We start from the raw sequence: 24150 nt of genomic DNA, 5'->3' as shown, positions 1-24150 counted from the left end.
TAAAACAAGGATGGCAGTTTTGAACTGGAATCCGAACTGACTAGAGAACTAGAGGAGGTTGGTTAAATGAGGTAGTGATATGGTTGTGTTCTTTTGTATGTATCAGAAGGGGAGACCCAACATTTTGCATTTGTTGGGATTTAGGAATGGGTGAAGCCTTAGAAATAATAGTAATTGTCAAGGTAAGAAGAGATGAAAACATTTATAAGGATTTTTAGGAGTTTTATAACTTAAAAAAACCCAAGCTCCAAGTTTACTCATGTATCTGTAATCAGGAGATGCTCTGCTAAAATTTACACACTTTTTTGACGAAATTAAATGTTCCAACTAATTTGGAGTATGGTGATGGAATGTAGCCTCGTTATCAGGAAATGTAAGCCTGCAAAGTGCTTTTTCAGTGGGTGGATGTGCACATTAAGATTTATCCTTTTTTTGTGGGCATTTTAATACCATATAAAACACAGCAGCTGACTGCACTGAGGCACACCTGTTGTACATAAGAATGGGTTTTATGGCCTGCAGTGTGCTTAAACACACTGGGTTTAGGTTTGTTGTAGTTTGTTTCATTATTGCCCAAAGCAGCAGACCTCAGAAAATCTCTTAATTTTATTTCTCCTTTTGTACAAGAAGTCCCAAGTTTTAAAATTAAATTAGAAAAATGTCAAAATGAGTCTGATCTAACTCAGTCTGACAAAAGCAGCTAGTGAGGAAAGTTTTAACCCTTCAGAGCAGTGAGGAGAAGCTTGTACAGTACTGTCACTCTGGGAGTTGGATACTGATCTCACCTCCATTTAGCTGTAAATCCACACGGTAACTGCATTGAAGCCAGTGGTGTTTTACGGTCAGACATCAGCAAGACTGTAGATGTAATGTGAAAACAGAATTGGACTGTATGTTTAATGTGCCAGTCATGTTAATCCCTACAATGCTATCTTAAAAATAACATGGTAAAAGTGCTGTCTTAATTAGGGATACTTTCCTTAATTGAGTAATAATTAAGTGTGGTCATGCTCCACTCTGCACAGCTGGGTTGGGGGTAAAGGTAACTTTAAGCTACTTTGATGGCTCCCTGATCCTGGAGCAGGCTGGGTGCTGATTCAGCCTCTCTTGCAATGTAGAGCAACCTCAAGTCTGCTCTTAGTTGTCACCTGCTACAGGAACCATTTCATTAGCCAGGGATTGCTGGAACACTGCTGCACTCCAGCCTGTGCTGGGGATAGGGTTGCCAACTTTCTTCTTCACAAAACTGAACACCCTTGCCCGGCCCACTTCCCTGCCCCTTCCCTGAGGCCCTGCCCCTTCCTCACCCAGTCTCTGAGGCCCGGCCCCCCACTCTCTCCAGCTCCCTTCCCTCCGTCGCTTGCTCTCCCCCACCCTCACTCACTTTCACTGGGCTGGGGCAGGGGGTTGGGATGTGGGAGGGGATGAGGGCTCCAGTTGGGGGTGCTGGCTCCAGGGTGGGGCCAGAAATGAGGAGTTCAGAGTATGGGAGGGGGCTCCGGGTTGAGGTAGAGGGTTGGGGTGTGGGAGCGGGTGCGGGGTCTGGGAGGGTGTTTGGGTGCTGGAGGGGGTTCCAACCTGGGGCAGGATGTTGGGGTGTGGGGTCTGGGAGGGAATTAGGGTGCAGGAGGGGGTTCCAACCTGGGGAGGGGGTTCAGGGTGTGGGCTCCGGCCGGGCAGCGCTTACCTCAGGCAGCACAGTGAGGCTAAGGCAGGCTCCCTGCCTGCCCTGGCTCCACGCTGCTCCTGGAAGCAGCCGCCATGTCCGGCCCCTAGGTGGAGGAACATCCAGGAGGCTCTGTATGGTACGTGCTGCCCATGCCTACAGGCGCTGCCCCCCACAGCTCCCATTGGCCATAGTTCCCATCCAATGAGAGCTGCGGAGGCAGTGCTCGGGGCGGGGGCAGTATGTGAAGCTTCCTTGATCGCACCTGTGCCAAGGGGCTGCAGGGACATGCCGGTTGCGTAGCCAGGTCAGGCAGGGAGCCTGCCTTAGCCCCGCTGCGCCGCCAACAGTACTTTTAACGGCCCAGTCAGTGGTGCTGACTGGAGCCACCAGGGTCCCTTTTCGACCAGGCGTTTGGACGCCTGGCAACCCTAGCTAGGGACACCTCCTGTGCTGGGGACTATTATGGGGGACTATTATAACGTAGAGCTGGAGTAATAATCTCTCTGCAACCTCATCTGTTTTGATGCCTGGCTTCAAGGCCCCTTTGTGCAACCCGACTACATGAAGGGGTCAGGATCTGGGCTGGTATGTTTTTTTTTTCTCATCATGTGAGTAGGCAGCGCAGCGCAATCTCAGCACATTTTATAGCATCAGGCTCCAGCGACCCATTGTTTTTCCTGCTGCTTCTCCTTCCAGTAGTTTGGCACAATTGTTTGGGATAACAAAAGTGCAACACATTTGTCAGACAGCAGATAGTCTGAAAACATACTTGAAATTTTTTTTCATCTGAACCTGATCAACATTTCTATATGTTTTTACATTTCAGAATGAAAAAGAAATCCTAAATGAAGCATTGAATGAACTGAAGGAAGAGAACAAGCTTCTGAAGGAACAAAAAGCTTCAGTGACCAAAAAGAAAGAGTACTATGAATGTGAAATAAGTCGCCTCAACAAGGTATAGACAGAGAAAGGTGTCAGATGGGAAACATTGCTTTAATATTTTTTGTATCTTTGACCTGAATTTATTTCAGGGGACTTTGCTGTTGGATAATGCCAAAGTGGAAGACCCTGAATGTTGAAAATCGGGCGCTCTTCTCTCCTCCCATATTGCTCATCTGCTGTGTTGCTGTGGGTGCACAGCAGTGGAAGGCTTATCACTACTGTGGGGAGCTATGGTTAGTGGAGACAGGAAAGGGATTATCTAAGCCCACCCTTCCAGCCAGCTGCTATTGACAGACAGTTGCACTAAGAAGGGGAATGTAAATTTCCTATAGGCCAGCTTTGGAGGAAGCTTCGGCTTCTCACACACAATCTTCTGTGCTTCAAATTCCAAACCTGACTCAAGCACATTGTGGGTTCCTAGTCATCCTCTTGCCTCAGCAATGTTCATTTCTCAAATTCTTCTAACTGACATCGGCAGTCTCTTCCCTCCGCTATCTCCTCTGATCCCTAACCCATGTCGCCCCAGACATAATCCCGTTCTCCCCCTTGCAACATTACTCCCTTCCCTGCTCAGCTTTATAGGGTAGAATCCTGGCTCCAGTTGAAGTCAATGGCAAAGCTCTTTTTTACTTTATTTCACCACAATCTTTCTCTCCTGGCACCCAACCACCTTCCTTCTCTTGCCTTACAGCTCAGAATCCAAATCCTTTACACCAGACAGCGCCCTGTGAAATGCTGTTTTTAAAAAGGGGGGAAAGTAGTAAATGTTGAATTAAGAGAGCACAGAAAGCAAGATGTGTTTTCTAACAATGTACCTCTTGGTAAACCACAAAAGCTTCCTGAGGAAATATACTGCTCTTAAAAATTACTGTGACGTAACTTTGAGTGATGCATAGGCTAAATTCAAAGCAAGGAAAATGCATGTTGCCTTGTAAAAAAATTTGACTGAATTTGTGGTCTCTCTAGCTGTCTCCGAAATGCATTGACTGGACTCACACAGGAACTTTGTGTGACTTCAGCTCCGAAGGTCTATTCATAAAATAATTTACTGGAACATATTGTTCTGTTTTGCTAGGGTCTTGTAGTGTGGTTGGGACTGAGGAGGAGGGTGGGAAATATACTCATTTGGGAAGAGCTGTGCTGCCAGTGAGATACCTGTTGCTCTATAATACAGAACTCACTGAGTGAAAGAGAGAATTGTTCTTTCTGGCTTACCTTGTATTTGGGTTCTTCTATAACTATTTCACTAATGTACATAGAAACTGTTGTCCACAGTATTACCAGCCCGATGGATTCAAAAATTGAGTTAGACTGCCCCAAAATCATGAGATTTAAAAAATAAATGTTCTTTTTATTCGCTTTATGTTTTTTCAAGCCTTTAGAGTTCACATTTTCCAGCTTTTTCTCCACACAATGATGTCTAGAGACTTCGGGGGAGGGGGATAACAGATAAACAGAGAAGCAGAGACTCGTTTTGCAGACAGCATAAAAACAATCCTTCCAGATGGCTTGAGAAGCAGTGTTGCCGCATATTTTAGATTGTAGCTTAATACATAAACAGTAGATTTCTTCCACCCTCCTCCTCCTCCAGGTACTATAAAAATGAGAACTGTTGAGGGCCACAGAATAATCTGTGAATTCTCCTAGTGGATCAGCACAAAATTATTTACAGCACACGTGTATAATTCTGATATACTAGGAAAATTCACAATGTTCTTCCAATTCATCTCCTCCCCTTCCACCTGTGTTTGTGGTGAGCTGATCTGGAGCTAGCACAGATCTGTGACATAAAGTATGTTGGAATTGTTGCCACCTTAAAAACTAATCAAAGTTTTTATTTTAAAGGTGTATATAAAGTCAGCAGAGTTAAAATGGATATGACAAATAAGCTTTATAAGCTTGTTGACTGATTTATTAAAGGAGACAGAATGCATAAAATTCAGTGCAAAAAAATCAGAGAAATGGGAAAACAATACCTCATCAGGGAACAATGAAATAAGGTCATCTTTGAATCAGAGAGCCTGAACCACTGCGTGCAACAAGGCACAGGTGGATACCACATGCATAGGTGGGGAAATAAAACCAGATTTCATTCACATTCATCCCAAGCATCTATACTTAACAAATCATATGTAAAAGAACGGGTTTGACTAGGCACAGACCAGAAGAGTGTTTTAGCTTTCAAATGTGTTGTGATCCCATTAAGCTTTACAGAGTCTTTTTCCTGCCTCCCTCAATCCCACCCCCAACTTGTAATTAAATTTTATTTTAACAGGAGTATATCTTGCAGAGAATTAGGACATACTGCTCCGCTCAGGCTGGGGGTTGCCATAGATATTTGGCTCTCCATTAATTTTATTACTTGTACACAGCAGCGAAATATCATTGCAGAAATAGAATGGTCCAGAATAACACTAACTCAGAGGGGCAGGCTGCCCCATGAAGTGTGATACAATATAGAGAATCTACAAGTTGACCAGCTGCATATATTTTTATACTATCTCATCTTTACATCCAACCTTATTCACACAACCGTGCACATATATTGTAATGTGCTCCTCTCAAACGCCACAACTATTAGGACAGTACTCAAGGTAGCTCAGCAGTTTGGATTAGATTAAAAGTCCTCTCTCCTCTTTCAGTTTCCTCCTTGGGAGGCTATAGGTTATAACTATAGTTTTACTCTCACTATTTCATGGAAGACAAGGCACATAATATTAACCTTTGGGTTACTATGGCCATATGTGCTTTTGGAATTCCTTGTAACTCCTGCTCTGCCCACCCTTTGTCTCTCTAAATCGGTCTTCCCTCCCTTATGACCTTGTATGGGAGCTGGCCAACAGGAGGTCACTTCAGATGGACTCTACTGAGCATTCTGAGAAAATTCAGAGACATCCACATTAGGGAGTGGTTCCTCTGTGGACTCCTGAGGAGCCTTTTGATAGTTGGCTGTTTGATGGTCACTCTAAACAGTTCAGACAAGGAGAGAAGTCTGAAACAATTACCAGGAGTTATATATTTTAAAAATGCATAATGTTGAGCATGGTCTCCTCGACAGAGGTTGAGATGGGCCGACACCAAATGGCCATGTCAGCATAATAAAGCAATCTGACATTTGTTAGCTGGTGATAAGTCATAGAGAGTGAGGAGAAACAATAGTTTTAAGATGATTCCAAACCCATGAATAATTTGAATACAGTAATCTCAAAAAAACAATGTAAGGGAAGTAATACAAAGTATCATAGCAGGGTTGGACTGAAAAGCAGAGCAGTAGTAATATACTGGTGTAGTGTGTGTAATCATGACTCCCTCTAATGGCTGGCCATAGGGACTACGCAACCTCCTGCATGCCAAGAGATAAAGGAGGTGGAACTCATGCTGTACAAATGTGTACTTTTAGTGCTTAAAGGTCTTTGGTTTAGTCCATGCTGTAGCCATTATTTGCTAAATACTGTAATGGCTAAATGTTTTTTAAAAAATGTTTAGTTTTGGGAACCCATCTTTAGGAACCTGCATTTTTTTTTCCCCAAAATTTTCTCTAGGCTTTCTAAAACTCTGATTTTTCATTGGTAAATGTAAATTGGATAGACCTCCAATGGCTCGATTTGAAAGTGCAAATGCTACTTATGAATGCAATCTAAGCACCGAGTCTCCCAGAATGATAGTGTCCCAAACCTAGAAGCTGGAATGTAGTCGCTTTGAAAATTTGGGTAATTAAATATTAGTCGCACAGTTTATATACCGCATGAACTCTGTGACAATTATAAATGCAGTCAAAAGCAATTCATGACTTGCTTGAACCTGTTCAGTTAGAGATGCCAACACTGTAATGATTAAAAAGAAATTAATCTGATGTGGTGAATCCAAGTCTGCAGTTACATGTTGTTGCAGGCCCTTCTGGATGCATTGCAAAAGCAGTGCCCGTCCTTTCTTGTGCCTCATTTGGATAAGGCTGACAGGAACTGCACCCATGAAGAGATGAGGACCCAATTGGAAGTTCTCAAACAGCAGGTGAGAATGCCTGGAAGTCAGTCTGAATGAGTTTAACACTGTACTATTTTCCCCCCTTTCTCCTAAGAACTGTGTTTTGGTTAACTTGTTATCCTGATTTTGAAAGGAGGAAGCAGTCTGCCTTTAGTCCAGATAAAATGATGCTTTTAAGATCCTGTTATCACAGTGGTATGCATTGTCATTGGATGAAATTCAGTCCTGAGGATCAGCACAAGGTCTATGACCATGTGGGGATGGGGATGTGGGCAGTTAGACCTACTGGTCAGAGCCAGGGTCAGAAGCCAGAAAGAAAAGCCAGAGTCAGAGCTGGGATTTGGATCACGCCAAAAGTGGAGCCAGAATCAGTGTCAGGAGTCACACTGAGGGTCGTGACTGGAGTCATAGTCAGAGAGCTGTGCTAAGGGTCAAGCTGAAGCCAAAATCAGAGCATAGTATCGAGGATCAAACCAGAGTCAGGGAACAATGCCAGGGTCATACCAGAGTCAAGAGTTAGGATCCAGTTCAGCAGCAGATCAGGAGTTTTCTCAGTTGCTCAGACAACTTCCTGTGCTACTTCTGGCTTAAGTCATGTGTTTGGTCCAATTGCTGGAGCTGGACATCTGCTCCAGTCAGGAGCTTCATGAGCAGAGCCTCTAGTGGTCCAGGGTCCTGTTAGCCCCCATCCCTACTAGTTCTGGAGTGCTGTCAGTTAGCGGCCGCTATCTGGGCAGTGCTTGGGGACCTGCAGGCCCAAGTTTGAGATCTGCAATCCCTCACAGCATCACTTAAACCATCACATAAGGCTTATGTCAGATATAAGAAGGTCATAGGCATTGTGCTAGCTATCTGTACAGGACTGAATTTTACCATAATGAATTATATATTTTAAGAGTTATTGATTAGTCTGATATTGATCTCTTGCATTCTGCCTGTCCTCATTTCTTGTGAGCTGGCACTGTATTGAATTGTATAAGAATCCTGTTCTTGGAAAACCAGGATGTCGCACATCTCGGTATTCTAGTCTCTCAGAAGAATGATGCAGCACAAGCAGACATAAATCACAACCTGCATATTGGCTGCAGAGAAAACTCTGCTGTTGTTAGAGAATCTGGAGGTAATCAGTATTACAATCATCATTTTGAGAAATGGATATGATTTTCTTTGGTTTGTTTTCTCTCTATCTAGGAATAGGTCAGTTTAAACTCACCTGAAAAGTACCTAAATTTTTAAATTTTAGGTCTGTCATCCTGTACAGTGTTAGGCAAAGTTATTGAAACACAAATAGACGTGATCAGAAGATACATGGGATAAAATACTTGTTTCTGTCACGTTTGACCAGTTGAGCCAGACTCGACTCTCTAATATAGTGTATGCAACATGCTGGGGAGCAGAATCTTGTACTTCATTGTGCTGTAATGGGTTACTTCATTCTGCTAGACAATAAAATAGTGTACATCATTTCTCAAAATCCTCCTGGGGGAACTGAAATGTAGCCGGTCAGTTTTATTAATGTATGTTGCTAGTTGTAGATGTCAGTATAGTCATTCTGGACTTTACACAACATGAAGGGGGACAGAAGAGTTGTGTGGAGGAGGATCGGGGATAGGCATCTATATGATATTATCATCTCCATTGCTTAGCCATCTTTGGCCCATCCCTGGCTGGGACAGAAGGGCTAAGCTCTGAACAAGAAGAGGGTAGGGGCAAAGGAAAAGGGAGAAGTGGGGTGTGGTGGGAATACACAGTCTATGTAACACCCCCTCTTCAGGGCATCAGAACTTATAATGCAAAGGGGTATCATAAGTCACTCCACCGTGAACTGTAGCACAAGCTGCTCTCCCAGAGTTTTAACAGATCATGTGGTTACCTGGCTGTCAGGCTGAAGATGACAGGACCGACTGCTATACAGCTGGTGCTGTGGAGGGGTGATGGTTGATCGTAGATGGGCTGAAACACATAGGACATGGCTCTCTGCAGGAACGCTTGCTGTGTTCCCTCCCAAGGTGCTACAAGCTGACACTGGGCATGCCTCCTTGAGGGGACAATATGGTAGAGCTGCTACTCTGAAAAGGCCTTTTATGCATAGCTTTATGCAGGAAGAGAACCGATAGGACTACATGCACTGGCAGAAGTGTCTAAAGAGCATTGCTGGTGTTGCCAGCTATATGTAGGTAATGCAGATAGTGATTTACAAGTTATCTTGTTTCATTTTCTCTGGTTCAGTTGATGGCATTTCTTCACTGAACCAGAGAAACAGCAGTAATATTAACTTGTGACTTAAGTGCTGCATGTATAAAAATGCTGGCTGGTTAATAGCAAAAACATTTTTAATTCATGGTGCATCCGGTGAGGGATCATTGAGATGCTTCGTGGGTCCCAGCTTACCTCTGGCCTATCATTCTGTTTCAGTGATAAGCTCAGTTTTATATATCCTCATGTTAGCATTTCAGGGACTATCCCTTGCAAGGTCCTGAATACCGCCTGCATGGTAAGAACCAGCAGATCCAGCAGTGGAAGTTGAAGATGCTAATCATTAGAGCTCGTTGGAAAATGGGGAAACTTAAAATATTTGTCTCTTAAACCGGCATTTGAATCATCTTGAAGAATCCATGCCCTTAATATTTGTAATCTTAGTGCTAATCCCGTCTAAGGCAGTTCCCAAGCAAGCCATTCAAATATAGCAATATTCCACAAATACTGAGATTGTGAATTATTTGTGAGTGGGATCAAATGCAGATAAACAGAGTAAGCAAGTGTGACTAAAGCTAGGAAAAGCATGGAAAAAATGTTGAAGGTAGATATATAATAGAAGGGATCAGTCTAAAAAGTGCTCTGTAAATTAGCAGTTGCTTGTCGCTTAGTTTGTAAAAATGACACAGGAAATGTAGAATTCCAGTGAGAGTTCCCTCTTAGGATGAATTCTGTATGTGTTTGGAATGTGTGTTTAAAAAACAAAAAAGAGTAATGGAAACCTTGGATCACTGTAGCACTATCACAATACATTTCATAAATAACATTAATAATTTCAGGTACAGATATATGAAGAAGACTTTAAAAAGGAGAGATCTGACCGAGAAAGACTTAATGAAGAGAAAGAAGCACTGCAAAAACTTAATGAAAGATCACAGTCCCAATTGAACAAGCTGAATTCTCAGGTATGATTGAAAGAAAGTTGCCATTGCCAGCACATGTGCATTTTATTTTTATTTTCTGATTCTCCATACAGCCCAAGACTTTTTGACTTCCTTTAATTGACATTGGATTTTATTTGAGGTCACCACGTGGGATGAAATCATTCTGAAGCAATGTTGTAAAGAGATGAGAAATGATGAGAGACTTCTTCCAAATTAAGTGGATGGAGTGTCTTATTAAAAAGGCTGTTCAGTATCCTTAAACCACAGTCCTTTTGTCTCTCTCTTTTTATTTGTTTTGTTGGCATGCACTTGATATAAGAAATGCAGCCTCATCCCCAAACTTTGAAATAAAAAATGTGTGGCCCCAAGTCCTGCTCTATTACAGAGACCTGAGTGTCAAGACAGTGGTGTTACTCCAGAGTAACCGAGAGCAGAATTTGTCCTCATTCCGATTAATAGAGCAGTCTGAACTGAGTCGTTCCGTTTGCTGGGAAATCCTTTTTTATCTCCAGTGTGATGTCAGTGTTCTGAGACGGGAGAAGCTGAAACGAAATCATGGCACGTACAAAATATTGAGCTTTCACAATCTCCTCTAAAAATAATGAAACCTCAAGACTTCTCTGTGACAGAAGTTGAGCAACATTTTGCAATAAGTGGCAAGTCATTATGGAATGTACTCTGCTGTACTATCATCCCTCTGGACTTCCTTATTTAACCACAGAAGTATTAGCTGATTCTTAACCAACCCACGCAGCAGTACTGTAGACACTGGATTTTACTGGCGCATAAGAAGCAAGGGATTGATACCCGATAAGGTACTTGAGTGCCTCCTGGAGAGGTGTTGAGTGCTCATGGCTCCCATTAACTTCACTGGGAGTTGAGGGCATTTAGCCCTCCCAGCAGGTGTTCAGCATTGCACAGAATAAGGCCCCAAATGAGAGAATATTATTAAAGATGTATGGCACAGAAGGCAGCATTTCATTTTAATGCAAAATTGCTAGTGATGCTACAAGTAGTTTCAGAGTAGCAGCCGTGTTAGTCTGTATTCGCAAAAAGAAAAGGAGTACTTGTGGCACCTTAGAGATGTATATAAATCTCCCTGCTGTATTTTCCACTGAATGCATCCGATGAAGTGAGCTGTAGCTCATGAAAGCTTATGCTCAAATAAATTTGTTAGTCTCTAAGGTGCCACAAGTACTCCTCTTGCTACAAGTAGTGCCATCCGGGGCATTCAAGCACATGGGAATAGCATGGACATCCTTAGTATGCTACCCACTCAGTAGACATTGGGTATTTCTGTGGAGGAATGACATTTTAATCCACTTGGGAATGTTTTAAAGAGTTCAGGTGGTTTTAAAGCCATTTCTCTTAGTGATATTTGTGCTATGGTAGATCCCAGCCGGGAGTAGAAATGGCTGCATAGAGCTTCCTTCCAGTGGTCAGAGGAGGGTGTGCCAGCCCTTCACTTCAGTGTTGGGAGATCACTCTAAAACACCAATATGTGATGTGATCAGGGATAGCAGAGGCATTCTTTGTCATGCACACACAAAGTAGTTTCTTGTAGATGGATCTCATCATAACATGCACATGCATGGGAGTTGTTCCAGCCCCAGTGCTGTAGAAGCTCCAGTGTATGTGTAATGCGTGGTGTCTTCTGTGATTAACTGACAGTTGTGTTGGAAGCAGCTTTGGGACAGGCAGTCAAGATGATTTATCAAAATGAAAATTGTATTTCTCCACAGATAAAAGCATGTTGGCGAGAAAAAGAACGTCTAGAGAAGCAATTAAAGCAACAGGTGTGTGTGTGCCTCTTCAGTACTTTGTGTTTTGCATTTACATTAAATGTTTCAAGGCTTCTGTGAGCTAGTAGAGTAAATCCCTACTTCTAAACTACTCATCTTTCCTCCTTAAGGGCCAGATCCTTCAGCTTTTATCTGTGTTATACCACCAAAGTCACTGGGACGATACATGAGAGTAAGGGCTGCAGGATCAGCTCTGAAAGCATTCCATAATAATAAACTCTTTGCTCCCCATAGAAAACTTTCTCTACATATATGGCGGTTGCTACAGGCATGCTATCCATTGAGCAAGTTTCACTACATCAGAGTTCACTAGGGATTAAATTCACCCATTTGCAGAGGCTCAGCACAATGCTTGTGTACCCTGAAAGCACCCTCTATAAGCATGTTTCACTGTATTAACTCTGGCCCAAATTCACTCAATAAAGGGTCTGTGATTGATTTGATAATATTTGTGAGGGTGCCTGACGAGTGATAGGTATATCAGTGCAAAGTACTTATTTGATTGGGTCAATTTGTGAGGTGCTGACTCCAGCTTTTACTTTTTTTTTTTTTTTTTTTGGCTCAGTCTTTTACCAAAGCATATTTCCATTGACTTCATTGGGCTTCAGTAAAGCCTGAGCAACAACAGACCAAAAACTGTGAGGACCTCAAGATTTGGCTCATTACTATCTATATTATTTATTAACCAGGTTCCATGTTAAGCAAGTCTGCATGTGGTTAGTATTGGTTGAACAGTGAGTGCTACTACAAGAGATAAAAATGTCAGTTGGTGCCAGAAAACAATGTTTGCAAGGTAGGTATCAAATACTTGATCCAACAGAAACATTTCAGTGGTGCTTGGCAGGGTGTGCGGAAGATGCTGTATCAGGAGAGATTTATTTGTTCATCAACATTCAGAATAGGTTAAATTAGAAGTCTTGTAGCCAATTATGGGTCTGGACCCTTCTTCGCTATTAGTGTTCAGTGGTTAATTTGTATTGGCATTCTGTTTGATCCACATGTGCGGCTAGTAGCATGGTTTTAAAAAAAATGTTTTTCCTACAGACAAAAGACCTCCCTGTGCCATCTGAGAGGTGCTGCTTCCCACCTCAGATGTTCCTTCCATCTTGTGTTAATTATGGAAACTGTGGATTAGTTCTCCACTACCAAGACCCTCGAGTACACATGGCATCAAGGGGCATGTATGATCAGCAACAGCACCCTGTGAGTAGGACTTCTGTCAGTTATCATTTTGTAGATCTTAAAACATGGCAACCTTACGTGAGTACTGTGATCCTTTCAGTGATTCATTCTACCCTCTTCTTCAATGAGCTTGATTGTCTCTCAATCCATTTCAGGATCCAGATGAAATTTTTCCTCTGTGTTTTCAAAGCTGTCCATGGACTTGAACCAGCCTTGTGCCTGATCTCTGCTCAGTCTCTCTCCCTGCCTCTCTCCACACAAATCCCCAGTCTTCATTTAATAAGTCCTGCTCTGTCACCTTTTGTGAAATCTAGACTGGCCTTTGATTCCACACTTCTTTTCAACCCTCATCTGAAAAAGTCTTTTCTCTCCCTTTGATGTTTCTGTTTTCTCTTATAATTTTTCATGTTAAATTTGTAACTCTGGTCCCACTTTCCTGCCTCCTTGGGAAAATCTGCAGAAGTGGGCTAAAGGGGAGGGAAAGCCCTTGCAGGGATTTCTCTCCATTTCTTGAGTGTGCTCTGAATGGCGCTGAGGGCGAGATCAGTCTCTGTAGGACCCAAAGGCTAAAAGACATCTTTTCTCCCCTGCTTCTGGTTCGTCTCAAGTGCTTCCTGTGTAGATCTCTGACATACTTACATATCTCACCAACTTGATTTCAGTCTGAATTTTACCATTAAAACTGACCCTTATAGGTTTTGTACAATTTATGCTTTCTCTGAATAGAGAGAAATAATTAAAACCTTTATAAATGCATTTTATATATAATGTTCCTAAAGGGAAAGGGGGTTATTTTACATTTGATTTAATTAGAAAATATCTAATATTATTGAAAATAAATTTTACGCAGGAAGTTTTATTAGAATTTCACTATCATTTAGATCAACTCAGAATCCCATCACAAGTCATGTCTCATTTCTACAGTGCAGCATGGTTTACCTGTATTCATAAACATGAATTGTTCTGTGAGATACGTAGCATGTCTCTGGGCATTCAAAATAAATAATAGTGACAACAAAAGTTCAAACGCTAGTCCTGTTGAAATCAATGTGATTATTTTCTTGACTTGTGTGAAAGCAAAAGTTGGCCTAAATAAATATTTGTTGAATACAATGTCAAATTTTCCTGTCATATGTAGTGAATCACCATATTTATTTGGACAACCTGCTTGACTCTTGTATGGTTTTGTCATTCAAGAATAATGTAGCCATCCCATAATTAGGATGACTTTATACAGCACTGCACTATCATATCCTCTCTATATAGCATGCAAACATTTCTGTGCAAAGAGATGAACTAGTAGCAAGATACATAACTCTGCTATAAAGCCCTAAGGGCCAAATGCTGACATCTTGATGCATATTTAGTAATATCTTGCTCCAGGATAGCTGTGTTTTAAATGGGACTAGCTGAGGACTAAGGTACTACTCAACATGAGTAAGGGTAGTAGAAGGTGGTCCTAAATTATTTTTGAAATATGTCATTTTTCAGGCAAGCTTATTTTATTGTAAAACAATATTACATTACACTTTAAACAAAAAAGTAAAGAGCCTACTAATTTTAAAATCCTATATTTATGCATATAATGTTACATATTAAATGTATTAATTATTCCAGCAATTCTAGCTTAACTTTGCAAAATGTGTTTTTTATGCTTTCAAACTTCAGAAATCTGAGGAAAATTGTGGGCAAGCAGGTCATTTTTGTGTTAGAAATACACTAATCTGTGTGTTTATCAGAGTTTGAAATATTGTAAAATGTTTCTCACTGCAGTTTGGACTCGGTCCCAGATTATTTTGGCTTTCCTCCTTGAGCTTTCATCATCTGTGTTTCTAATTGTACCAGAGGACTCTCTGGGTTTATAAATTTTGCCATTCCTAAAGGAGTGCTGAGAAGGTGCAGTCCGTTTCTGATTGTTGCTTTGAAGTTCCCATCCTTATTTTTTGAGGTTTCTATGAAATGTTTTTCTTATGTGAGCACAGTGTTGCTTTTTGCTATTTAGATCACTGAGAAATTTTCAGTGAAGAAGAAATGTGAGAGGATTTAATGAGCGTCTTGATTTAACAAATGTAATACTGTGCATTTACTCTGTGTGCTTCTGAATGTTTACCTTTTCTGCATCTCATTTTTTGTTTCTATTGAAAATTTTTAAGGAAACTTTTATATTTAGTCTGACTCGAAATACTTCTCTCTTCTGTCCTTGGATTTCTTTCAAGACAGTAATATGAGAGAGAAAAGAAGTAGTAGTGAATTAGAGAATTGCATGTGCATTATGAACTGAATAGAGCAAAGCACTTAAGCACAAGCTTAACTTCTTGAAGTCGATGGCACTGTTCATGTGCTTAAAGTTAAGTGTGTACATACGTGCTTTGGCTCAAATTAGTAATTCTTGTGTAAAGTATAGAACTTCCAATTGTAGTGAGACTTCATTTTCCTTAGGCTTATGGTCACTTCTTGAATAATGTTACATAATTGCAAAAGGATTTAGGTTTTACTGACCTTAGCCATCGTCCATAACAAGAGTCCAATCTTGCAGCTCTAACTTAGGCAAAACTCCTACTGAAATCAGTGAAGTGTCTTCCCAGTGAGGATGGATAAGTTGGAATTCTTAAGGGGATAATGTGAATTTTCCCAGAGGTATTTCTGCAAAACAGGGACCATAGAATTTTCCCATCCAATTAATTAATTGAGAGTGGTGATGTATTGCATTTCACAGGCTTCCTTAGCTATCTGAAGCTAGATAGAAAGCCTGACACTACTCCAACTGAGGTTAAAAGGTTTTTTGAAAGTGCTCAGATGTATATAAGAGCTGAGTCCTAATGTAATTAGAAAACAAACAATTTTATAAAATGGTCTTTAAGACTCAAATAGACTGGTAGTTATTTACCACATTTTGCAATGTAAAATAAAGAAATGAATTTCCCTCTCCTATGAAAAATGTGGAGGAATTTCCAGGCAATATCACCATTGTCTTGTTTGTTTGTATTACCATAATGACTAGGAGCCCAAGTTATGGACCAGGACCCCATCTTGGTATCGTCCTCTTGTAGAAAGAAGAAAAAGTCTTTAAAAAAAAAATTCCTGTCCTACAGCATATTCAAGGTGGCACATGATGCTATCTAATGCGATTGATACAGTCATCTAAGTCTATGGGAGGACAGGGGAATACACCTTTGAGATGAAGGGTGTTGAAAACGAATGCTGACAAACTGCACACTTCACATTGGAACAGCTTCACCTGCTATGTCCAATGTACCATTCTCTTAACTTCTCAACTGCTTGCATTGGTCCTAGTTAAAAATGGAAATGTTTATAATGTCTTCAGATCCATTTCGTTTGTCTCTGTCTTCTCACTCCCTATCTACAGTGTTCATAAGATTGTTGAAAATCTGATTGATGTTACTAATGTTGCCTTTGATTTGTGGCATTTAGAAAGGTTTATACTGTGCACAGCATTCAAACACATGTTAGAAAAAGAAAAGCTGAAAAACTCAATCAATAGAAATTTAGAGTCAAATCTACGTTTTTTATTTTTTTGGTTTTTGGTAAATTACTTTTGTATGACTAATAAAAAGCTTCACAGCATAATTATATTTTTAACATAGCACTATTCTTTTGTTTGAAGTGTCTATGAAGTCCATATTGCTGTAATAATGTTTTATTGTTCTGTGCAGCCAGAGTATCAGTGGTATGTTCCGGACCAGTTTCCGCCAGATGTGCAGCACAAGGCAAATGGTAAGACAACAGCTGTACTGAACATACTGTGAATTCACTTTTTTAATGAGGCCTTTTTAGTAAACTTTCATATGTAGATAGTGCATGCTTTACTTTAAGGCTCTACTTTATAAGGCTGCAAATGATACACAAAACCGAAGTTGCAGGTTCTACTGGGGTCCCATCTATGATATAAGTTTCAACTTCATTTTGATCCTTAAAATATCTCTTTTTTTATAATGTATGTTACAGAATTGTATAAGTGCCTCATTGAACTCCCAGTAATAATCTTTAAAGAAAGGCTATCCTCAGAGTTGGTCTTTAGAGCTTCGGGTGCCCCCGTTGAGACTAAATGAGAATAATGCTGAACAACAGGGTAAGAAATGGAACAGGTTTTAGCAGTTATCCCTGTTAACAAAATTTTTTCCCCACTCCATAGAATTTTTTTCCCACTCCATAGAAAAGATGCAAATTGAAATACCCTTCCCATTGGACTGAGTGACAGAGACAGTGTTAACATCAACTGATGCACAAAATCAGGAATCTAGAGGCCGAGAACTGTGGCCTGAATGGTTAAAGATGCTAGGTACTAAGGCAGTATCAATTATTAATGACTCTTGGAGACAAATGAGCATACAAATTATTTACAAAAGATTAGGCTTTCTATGCAAAATTAGGATCCAGATTTGAAATCACACAAAGTTGTGGGTGTATGAATTTTGGTTCCGACCACTATAGATACTAGGCTGGGGAGCAGGGGAAAGGATATTGTTTTGAATTCCAAGTCCCTTTTCCTTCCCCTTCTCTTTGGAAACTTCTCCTCCTCTCCAATTTGGGGATTTTGGTGTCATCCAGGGTTTTGGGTCTTGCTGCACTCTAATCCCCCATTCTTCTAGATGACCTCTCAAGTGACTTAAGCTATCCTGAATTGTGAAGTTAAATTTATAATGGTACTTATTGCATGGTATCACCATATATATTATTCTGTAGTATGTATGAATACTGTATATGATGATAAGGAGTCGTTATTGAGGCTATCTTGCAACATCCAAATGGGAAGCTATATAGCCATTTCTTCTCCAGCAGTTATATGTAGAGATGCAGTACATGAAAATAGTACTATCCTTTAAAATGTATGGACTAGTCCCCTAAAGATGAGGCAGCCTGAGGTTCTGGTGGGGTGGGGTGGGAGAGAATGGAATGCTGGGCCCAGGGCAGACACCAGGAAGATGGAGTTATTTTATGGCTTCTTCCCTTTAAACCCATGGGAATTTGCTGCACAAAAGAATGCTGATGGTATCATACCCATGCCCTCCATGTTGTGAACACATGAGAGCGGAGGTTGGGAGTAACTGGAGATGCAGTTCTATGGTAGTATGTCTCTATTAAAGGGTCTGAGGAATACCCCTCTTGTGCCTACCTATTACTCCTTTTATATATCTTTGAGTTTGCTTCTGACTTTCCCATGTCTAAAATGTTGTTTTAAAGCCACGCTCCCTGTATGTTCCACCACTGGTGGTGGACAGGGGCCGACGACATCCCCTTCAACAGGCAGTCAGTTGGAAACTCAATGAGTTGAAATGTACAAAGAGTTTTCACTTTCCCTCCTTTTCTACCCCCAGCTAAAGGAACACGTGCTACATCATTTTGGCCCATAGTATATAATTAATCTGTAACATAGAGAAATTATGTTGAGTTTAGAAAGGGCCACACTGAGCCTCTGAGGGTTATATTTTGTTTTTACTAGTCAAAAATTAGCCATTAATCTTAAGGAAGTCCCAAATTTTGAGTGCACTTAAGTAAAATCGGTTTTTAATAATAAAAAGAGTGACTAAAGTTAAAGTTAATTGACTTTTTTTGAGTTTTGGCAAGACTTTGAATTTTGAAATTCCAAAAGTAAATGGGGGTGGCGGGGAGAAGAAACCTGAGGAAACTAGGAAATGTTCACAACTTTCCCCTCTGTCTTCTCTCCATTTGGATCAGCTCTAATTACAATAATGTTTGTACAGTCAGTCATAGTGTAGTTAGAATTTGAGAAGGATCATTTATCTGAATATATGCCCAGTTAGGTAATAACCTGGCTATTAAATGTTAATGATTTTCTCCTGAATTAGTGCTTAAGCATGGCGCCATAAAAAATATAAACAAGACAACAAATCAGTCTGTGATATCACAAGGCAGGTTTTTTGTTTGTTTGTTTTGTTTCATAAAGAATCTATCACTGGATTGAAGTTATACAGCCAAATCCTCTAGTCTTCCCCTTAGTGACAATGGGAATATTGCTTCAGTAAGGAAGTTTATTCAAGCAACAACTACAGGATGTGGCCCAGATATTTTAATGTCATGACTTTCACACAAGTAAAATGAATCTGTGAATGAGTATTTATTGTAGCTACTGCTTCGATATCTGCACATAATTTGTATCTTATATGTGTGTGTTTGATAAACAAACTAAGGATTTCTGTCATATAGGTGTGTACTCTGTATAAATATGACAATAGGCAGTGTGATTTGAAACATACTATAAGATTCTGATCCACAAACCACCGAAGTAGAGCTACATGAAGAATGGATTTTTCCATTCAGTGATGGTTCTGAAAAATTGAAAATAGAATAAGTTACAGGTTGATCCAAAACCAACATTTTTCACAATGTTTGGAAAATTGAAAAGTCTAAAAAATTTTACTTTGGGTCAACCAAAAAGTTTTATTTAGATTTCGAGCTTGTTTTGGTTTTGTGTTTGTGGGGTTTTTTAAAATAAAATTGAAGGAAATGTCTAAACGAAAGGTGGTTTTGACCTGAAAAATCAAAACATTTCATTTTGAAAATGTTGACGTTTCTACTCTTTGGGATTTTTCTTTTCTTTTCTTTTCTGGGGTGGGAGGAACAATGAAAACAAGAGAAGAGGGGAAATGCAAAGGGAATTGGAAAACAAGGAAAGAGGAAAAAAATTCTCCTACCCACTTCTCCTTGAAAAAGCTTTCCCTCCAAAACCAGACTAAAACAAACAATGGTAATGTTCAAGACAAACAATGTTCACATCTCTGTTTAACTAGAAAGTCTTACTTTTTTTGTTGCTAACCCTGAGTTGTAACACTAAAGGTAGTGGCATTTTAAAAAGCACAACAGCCCCAATGTCAGTTGTATTTCAAATTTCTGCAGAGATTACAGCAGTGAAATATGACTTTATGGTTGGGGATTTACAAACAGACAGAGCTTTGATTATTGAACCTCACTTATCGTTAACGTCCTGTTTATTTAATCAGATTGTATTCCCCAACTGTTTCACATAACAAGGTGTTTCACATAAGTGAGATTTGGCAATACTGTAAAGTGCCTGTTTCTCCTTAATGCTACTGCAGTCTGCTGAACTAGTTGGTTTTGGGTAAGCTGTCAGTCCGTCTGTATGCTCTGCAGTCCTTAAGGACTTCAGTACATAAAGCTTAGTCCTACTGAGCCAGCTGGCCTGGAGGAAGTTGGTTGGCTGGCTGGCTGTATATGCCTTAGTCCTTAAATGCTTAAGAGCTTCAGTGCATGAAGCTGTCTTGTCTAGCCAGTTGTCCCCAGAGCAGCCCCAAGCTGGCTGGCCATGATTGGGAGAGCTGTCGTCAGCCTTAGAAAGCTGAACTTAGTTGGGAGAACCTGAATGCAGATTTTGAAGTCTGCAGCAGCATACCTGATTATCTCCACCCTCAGTTATTCAAAGGACTTCACTTGTCTCATGAAAATTTGATCTGGACTAGAGTGCTGCAGATTCCCAAAACAGTGACTGTGCGTTTATAAGGCGTATTTATGTGTAACCATGTATAGTCAGTTTGTATTTTTTTTACTTCAGTCTACTTAATACTGAACATGCCAGTTACTTTATAAAATTGTGTCTGTAGCTTTAGGGAATTTAACTTAGATATTAACAAATAGTCACTCACCCAGAAATTGTTTTAGTAGGCCCCTAGAGGTTAGGAAAAATGTATCCTCCAGAAAAGCTTAGGAGCCAGGAGACCGCATAGGCTGCCTGTAGCTGCAGGCTATGGGAACAATTTAACCACTTGAAGCCTAATTTTAAAAATGTACATTAAATGTGTTTCCCCTTTTATGGTGTGTTTAATGAATCAGTGTATTCCAAGCCCTTGCACATTTGCAGGGTAGCATTTCTTAAAGGCACCCCTTATTGCTGCTAGTGGTCTGGTAAGAAACATCAGGCTGTACCCCAGGGTAAAGTCATGCGGCCATGCATGTGCCCTTTGGGAGGAAACATGCTCTATGTCCACAGGAACCTACGTGATTAACCTCCAAGGGTCTTACCAGTGGGATCCAAACTGAATCCACGAGTATTAAAACAGCTAGTTGCAAGTGGAAAGGTCTGGGCTGCACTCATGTTTATTGCTTCTAAGACCGTAAGATTTTCTTCTTCCCATTCATAGCCATAAAGGTGCACATTGTATCTTATTAAAATGCCTTAGTGCAGCTCATTTTGTCTGAGGGCATAAATAAATGTGGGTGATTGCAGAGCACAGCTCTTCCTCTTTTGTGTGCTGTGTTCTGTGCCTGCAGAGACATGCCTTTAGCAGCCTATGCCCAGAAAGTGGGCAATACAAGATCAGGCTGCCAGCAAGAGACCATTTAATAAGAGCCTCTGATCCAAAAGCCAGTCTCCAGAGCAGAGTAAGAAAAGCAGGGTGACTAGACGAAAGTGGAAAGGATGGGTACTGGGAGTATTGGTAGGAAGTGAGAGCTGGCCTGCTCTGCAACTTACCTCCTCTTTAGGCCTGTGCATCTTTCTCCTCCTGATAATGCAGATGCCATAGATGTGGAAAAACTGGAGGGGAAATAAATTAGTTGGTTGAAAGAGGGAAAAGGGCAATATATAAAGGTGGAGGAGGGGACAGCTTTGAGTACAGGGAAGGACCGTGTGCAGGGGAGATGGAAGGGAGCAGAAACAACACACAATATTCATAGAATCATAGAATATCAGGGTTGGAAGGGACCTCAGGAGGTCATCTAGTCCAATCCCCAACTAAATCATCCCAGCCAGGGCTTTATCAAGCCTGACCTTAAAAACCTCAAAGGAAGGAGATTCCACCACCTCCCTAGGTTACGCATTCCAGTGATTCACCACCCTCCTAGTGAAAACGTTTTTTCCTAATATGCAACCTAAACCTACCCCACTGCAACTTGAGACCATTACTTCTTGTTCTGTCATCTGCTACCACTGAGAACAGTCTAGATCCATCACCTTGGAACCCCCTTTCAGGTAGTTGAAAGCAGCTATCAAATCTCCCCTCATTCTTCTCTTCTGCACACTAAACAATCCCAGTTCCCTCAGCCTCTCCTCATAAGTCATGTGTTCCAGTCCCCTATCATTTTTGTTGCCCTCCGTTGGACGCTTTCCAATTTTTCCACATCCTTCTTCTAGTGGGGGGCCCAAAACTGGACACAGTACACTAGATGAGGCCTCATCAATGTCAAATAGAGGGGAACGATCACGTCCCTCGATCTGCTGGCAATGCCCCTACTTATACAGCCCAAAATGCCGTTAGCCTTCTTGGCAATAAGGGCACACTGTTGACTTATATCCAGCTTCTCGTCCACTGTAACCCCTAGGTCCTTTTCTGCAGAATTGCTGCCTAGCCATTCGGTCCCTAGTCTGTAGCAGTGCATGGGATTCTTCTGTCCTAAGTGCAGGACTCTGCACTTATCTTTGTTGAACCTCATCTGATTTCTTTTGACCCAATCCTCGAATTTGTCTAGGTCCCTCTGTATCCTATCCCTACCCTGCAGCATATCTACCACTCCTCTCAGTTTAGTGTCATCTGCAGACTTGCTGAGGATGCAGTCCACGCCGTCCTCCAGATCATTAATGAAGATACTGAACAAAACCAGCCCCAGGACCGACCCTTGGGGCACTCCGCTTGATACCAGCTGCCAACTAGACATGAAGCCATTGATCGCTACCCGTTGAGCCTGACGATCTAGCCAGATTTCTATCCACCTTATAGTCCATTCATCCAGCCTATACTTCTTTAACTTGCTGGCAAGAATACTATGGGAGACCGTATCAAAACTTTGCTAAAGTCAAGGAATAACACGTCCACTGCTTTCCCCTCATCCACAGAGCCAGTTATCTCGTCATAGAAGGCAATTAGATTAGCCAGGCACGAGTTGCCCTTGGTGAATCCATGCTGACTGTTCCTGATCACTTTCCTCTCCTCTAAGTACTTCAGAATTGATTCCTTGAGGACCTGCTCCATGATTTTTTCAGGGATTGAGATGAGGCTGACTGATCTGTAGTTCCCCAGATCCTCCTCCTCCCCTTTTTTAAAGATGGGCACTACATTAGCCTTTTTCCAGTCGTCTGGGACTTCCCCCGATCGCCATGAATTTTCAAAGATAATGGCCAATGGCTCTGCAATCACATCCGCCAACTCCTTTAGCACTCTTGAATACAGCGCATCCGGCCTCATGGACTTGTGCTCAGCCAGCTTTTCTAAATAGTCCCGAATCACTTCTTTCTCCACAGAGGGCTGGTCGTCACCTCCCCATGCTGTGCTGCCCAGTGCAGTAGTCTGGGAGCTGACCTTGTTCGTGAAGACAGAGGCAAAAAATCATTGAGTACATTAGCTTTTTCCACATCCTCTGTCACTAGGTTGCCTCCCTTATTCAGTAAGGGGCCCACACTTTCCTTGACTTTCTTCTTGTTGCTAACATACCTGAAGAAACCCTTCTTGTTACTCTTAACATCTCTTGCTAGCTGCAACTCCAGGTGTGATTTGGCCTTCCTGATTTCACTCCTGCATGCCTGAGCAATATTTTTATACTCCTCCCTGGTCATTTGTCCAATCTTCCACTTCTTGTAAGCTTCTTTTGGGTGTTTAAGGTCAGCAAGGATTTCACTGTTAAGCCAAGCTGGTCGCCTGCCATATTTACTATTCTTTCTACACATCGGGATGGTTTGTTCCTGTAACCTCAATAAGGATTCTTTAAAATACAGCCAGCTCTCCTGAACTCATTTCCCCCCTTGTTATTCTCCCAGGGGATCCTGCCCATCAGTTCCCTGAGGGAGTCAAAGTCTGCTTTTCTGAAGTCCAGGGTCCGTATTCTGCGGCTCTCCTTTCTTCCTTGTGTCAGGATCCTGAACTCGACCATCTCATGGTCACTGCCTCCCAGGTTCCCCTCCACTTTTGCTTCCCCAACTAATTCTTCCCAGTTTGTGAGCAGCAGGTCAAGAGGAGCTCTGCCCTTAGTTGGTTCCTCCAGCACTTGCACGAGGAAATTGTCCCTACACTTTCCAAAAACTTCTTGGATTGTCTGTGCACTGTTATATTGCTCTCCCAGCAGGTATCAGCGTGATTGAAGTCTCCCATGAGAACAAGGGCCTGCAAGCATAGCAGTGGCTTGACTCTAATGGAGCTGCACTTGCTTTCTGCAGGGCTGAACCTGGCCCCTCCTCTTTTACTTTGTGCCTGGATTTTTGCTAGATCTCAAGTCTGAGGCTTTCCTCTCTTTCTTGCAATCTAGCCTTGCTCTCATGTTCATGCTTCCCTTGTGGGGCACCAGTTCCAAAACCTACTTTATGTGCTATAACACTCAGTGTTCTTGGAATTTGTTTTTATTTGCTTTAGGGGCAAAGGATAAAGAATTCCAGCAAGTGTACTTAATTTCAGTTTATTTAGCAGGTGGAGCTGGCTTCTTTCCTCATCTAATTGTGCAAAATTGAAAA

The 24150-nt window shown here is 41.4% G+C and overlaps 1 protein-coding gene across 1 annotated transcript in view; it reads left to right on the top strand.

The window, feature by feature from the left end:
* TNIP3 (TNFAIP3 interacting protein 3) overlaps positions 1–24150 on the top strand; it is a 95560-nt gene that overhangs the window by 66883 nt on the left and 4527 nt on the right. Inside the window, exons 8-13 of the mRNA XM_084627408.1 lie at positions 2496–2624; positions 6503–6622; positions 9631–9756; positions 11478–11531; positions 12582–12740; positions 16394–16454. Coding sequence (XP_084483534.1) covers positions 2496–2624; positions 6503–6622; positions 9631–9756; positions 11478–11531; positions 12582–12740; positions 16394–16454 — 649 coding nt within the window. The remainder of the gene's footprint in view (positions 1–2495; positions 2625–6502; positions 6623–9630; positions 9757–11477; positions 11532–12581; positions 12741–16393; positions 16455–24150) is intronic.

The sequence above is a fragment of the Lepidochelys olivacea genome, assembly GCF_965140295.1.
Source record: "Lepidochelys olivacea isolate rLepOli2 genome assembly, chromosome: 4".
NCBI classification, from domain to species: Eukaryota; Metazoa; Chordata; order Testudines; family Cheloniidae; genus Lepidochelys; species Lepidochelys olivacea.
Note: the sequence above shows the minus strand (reverse complement) of the source record. Positions and strands in the feature narration are given on the sequence as shown.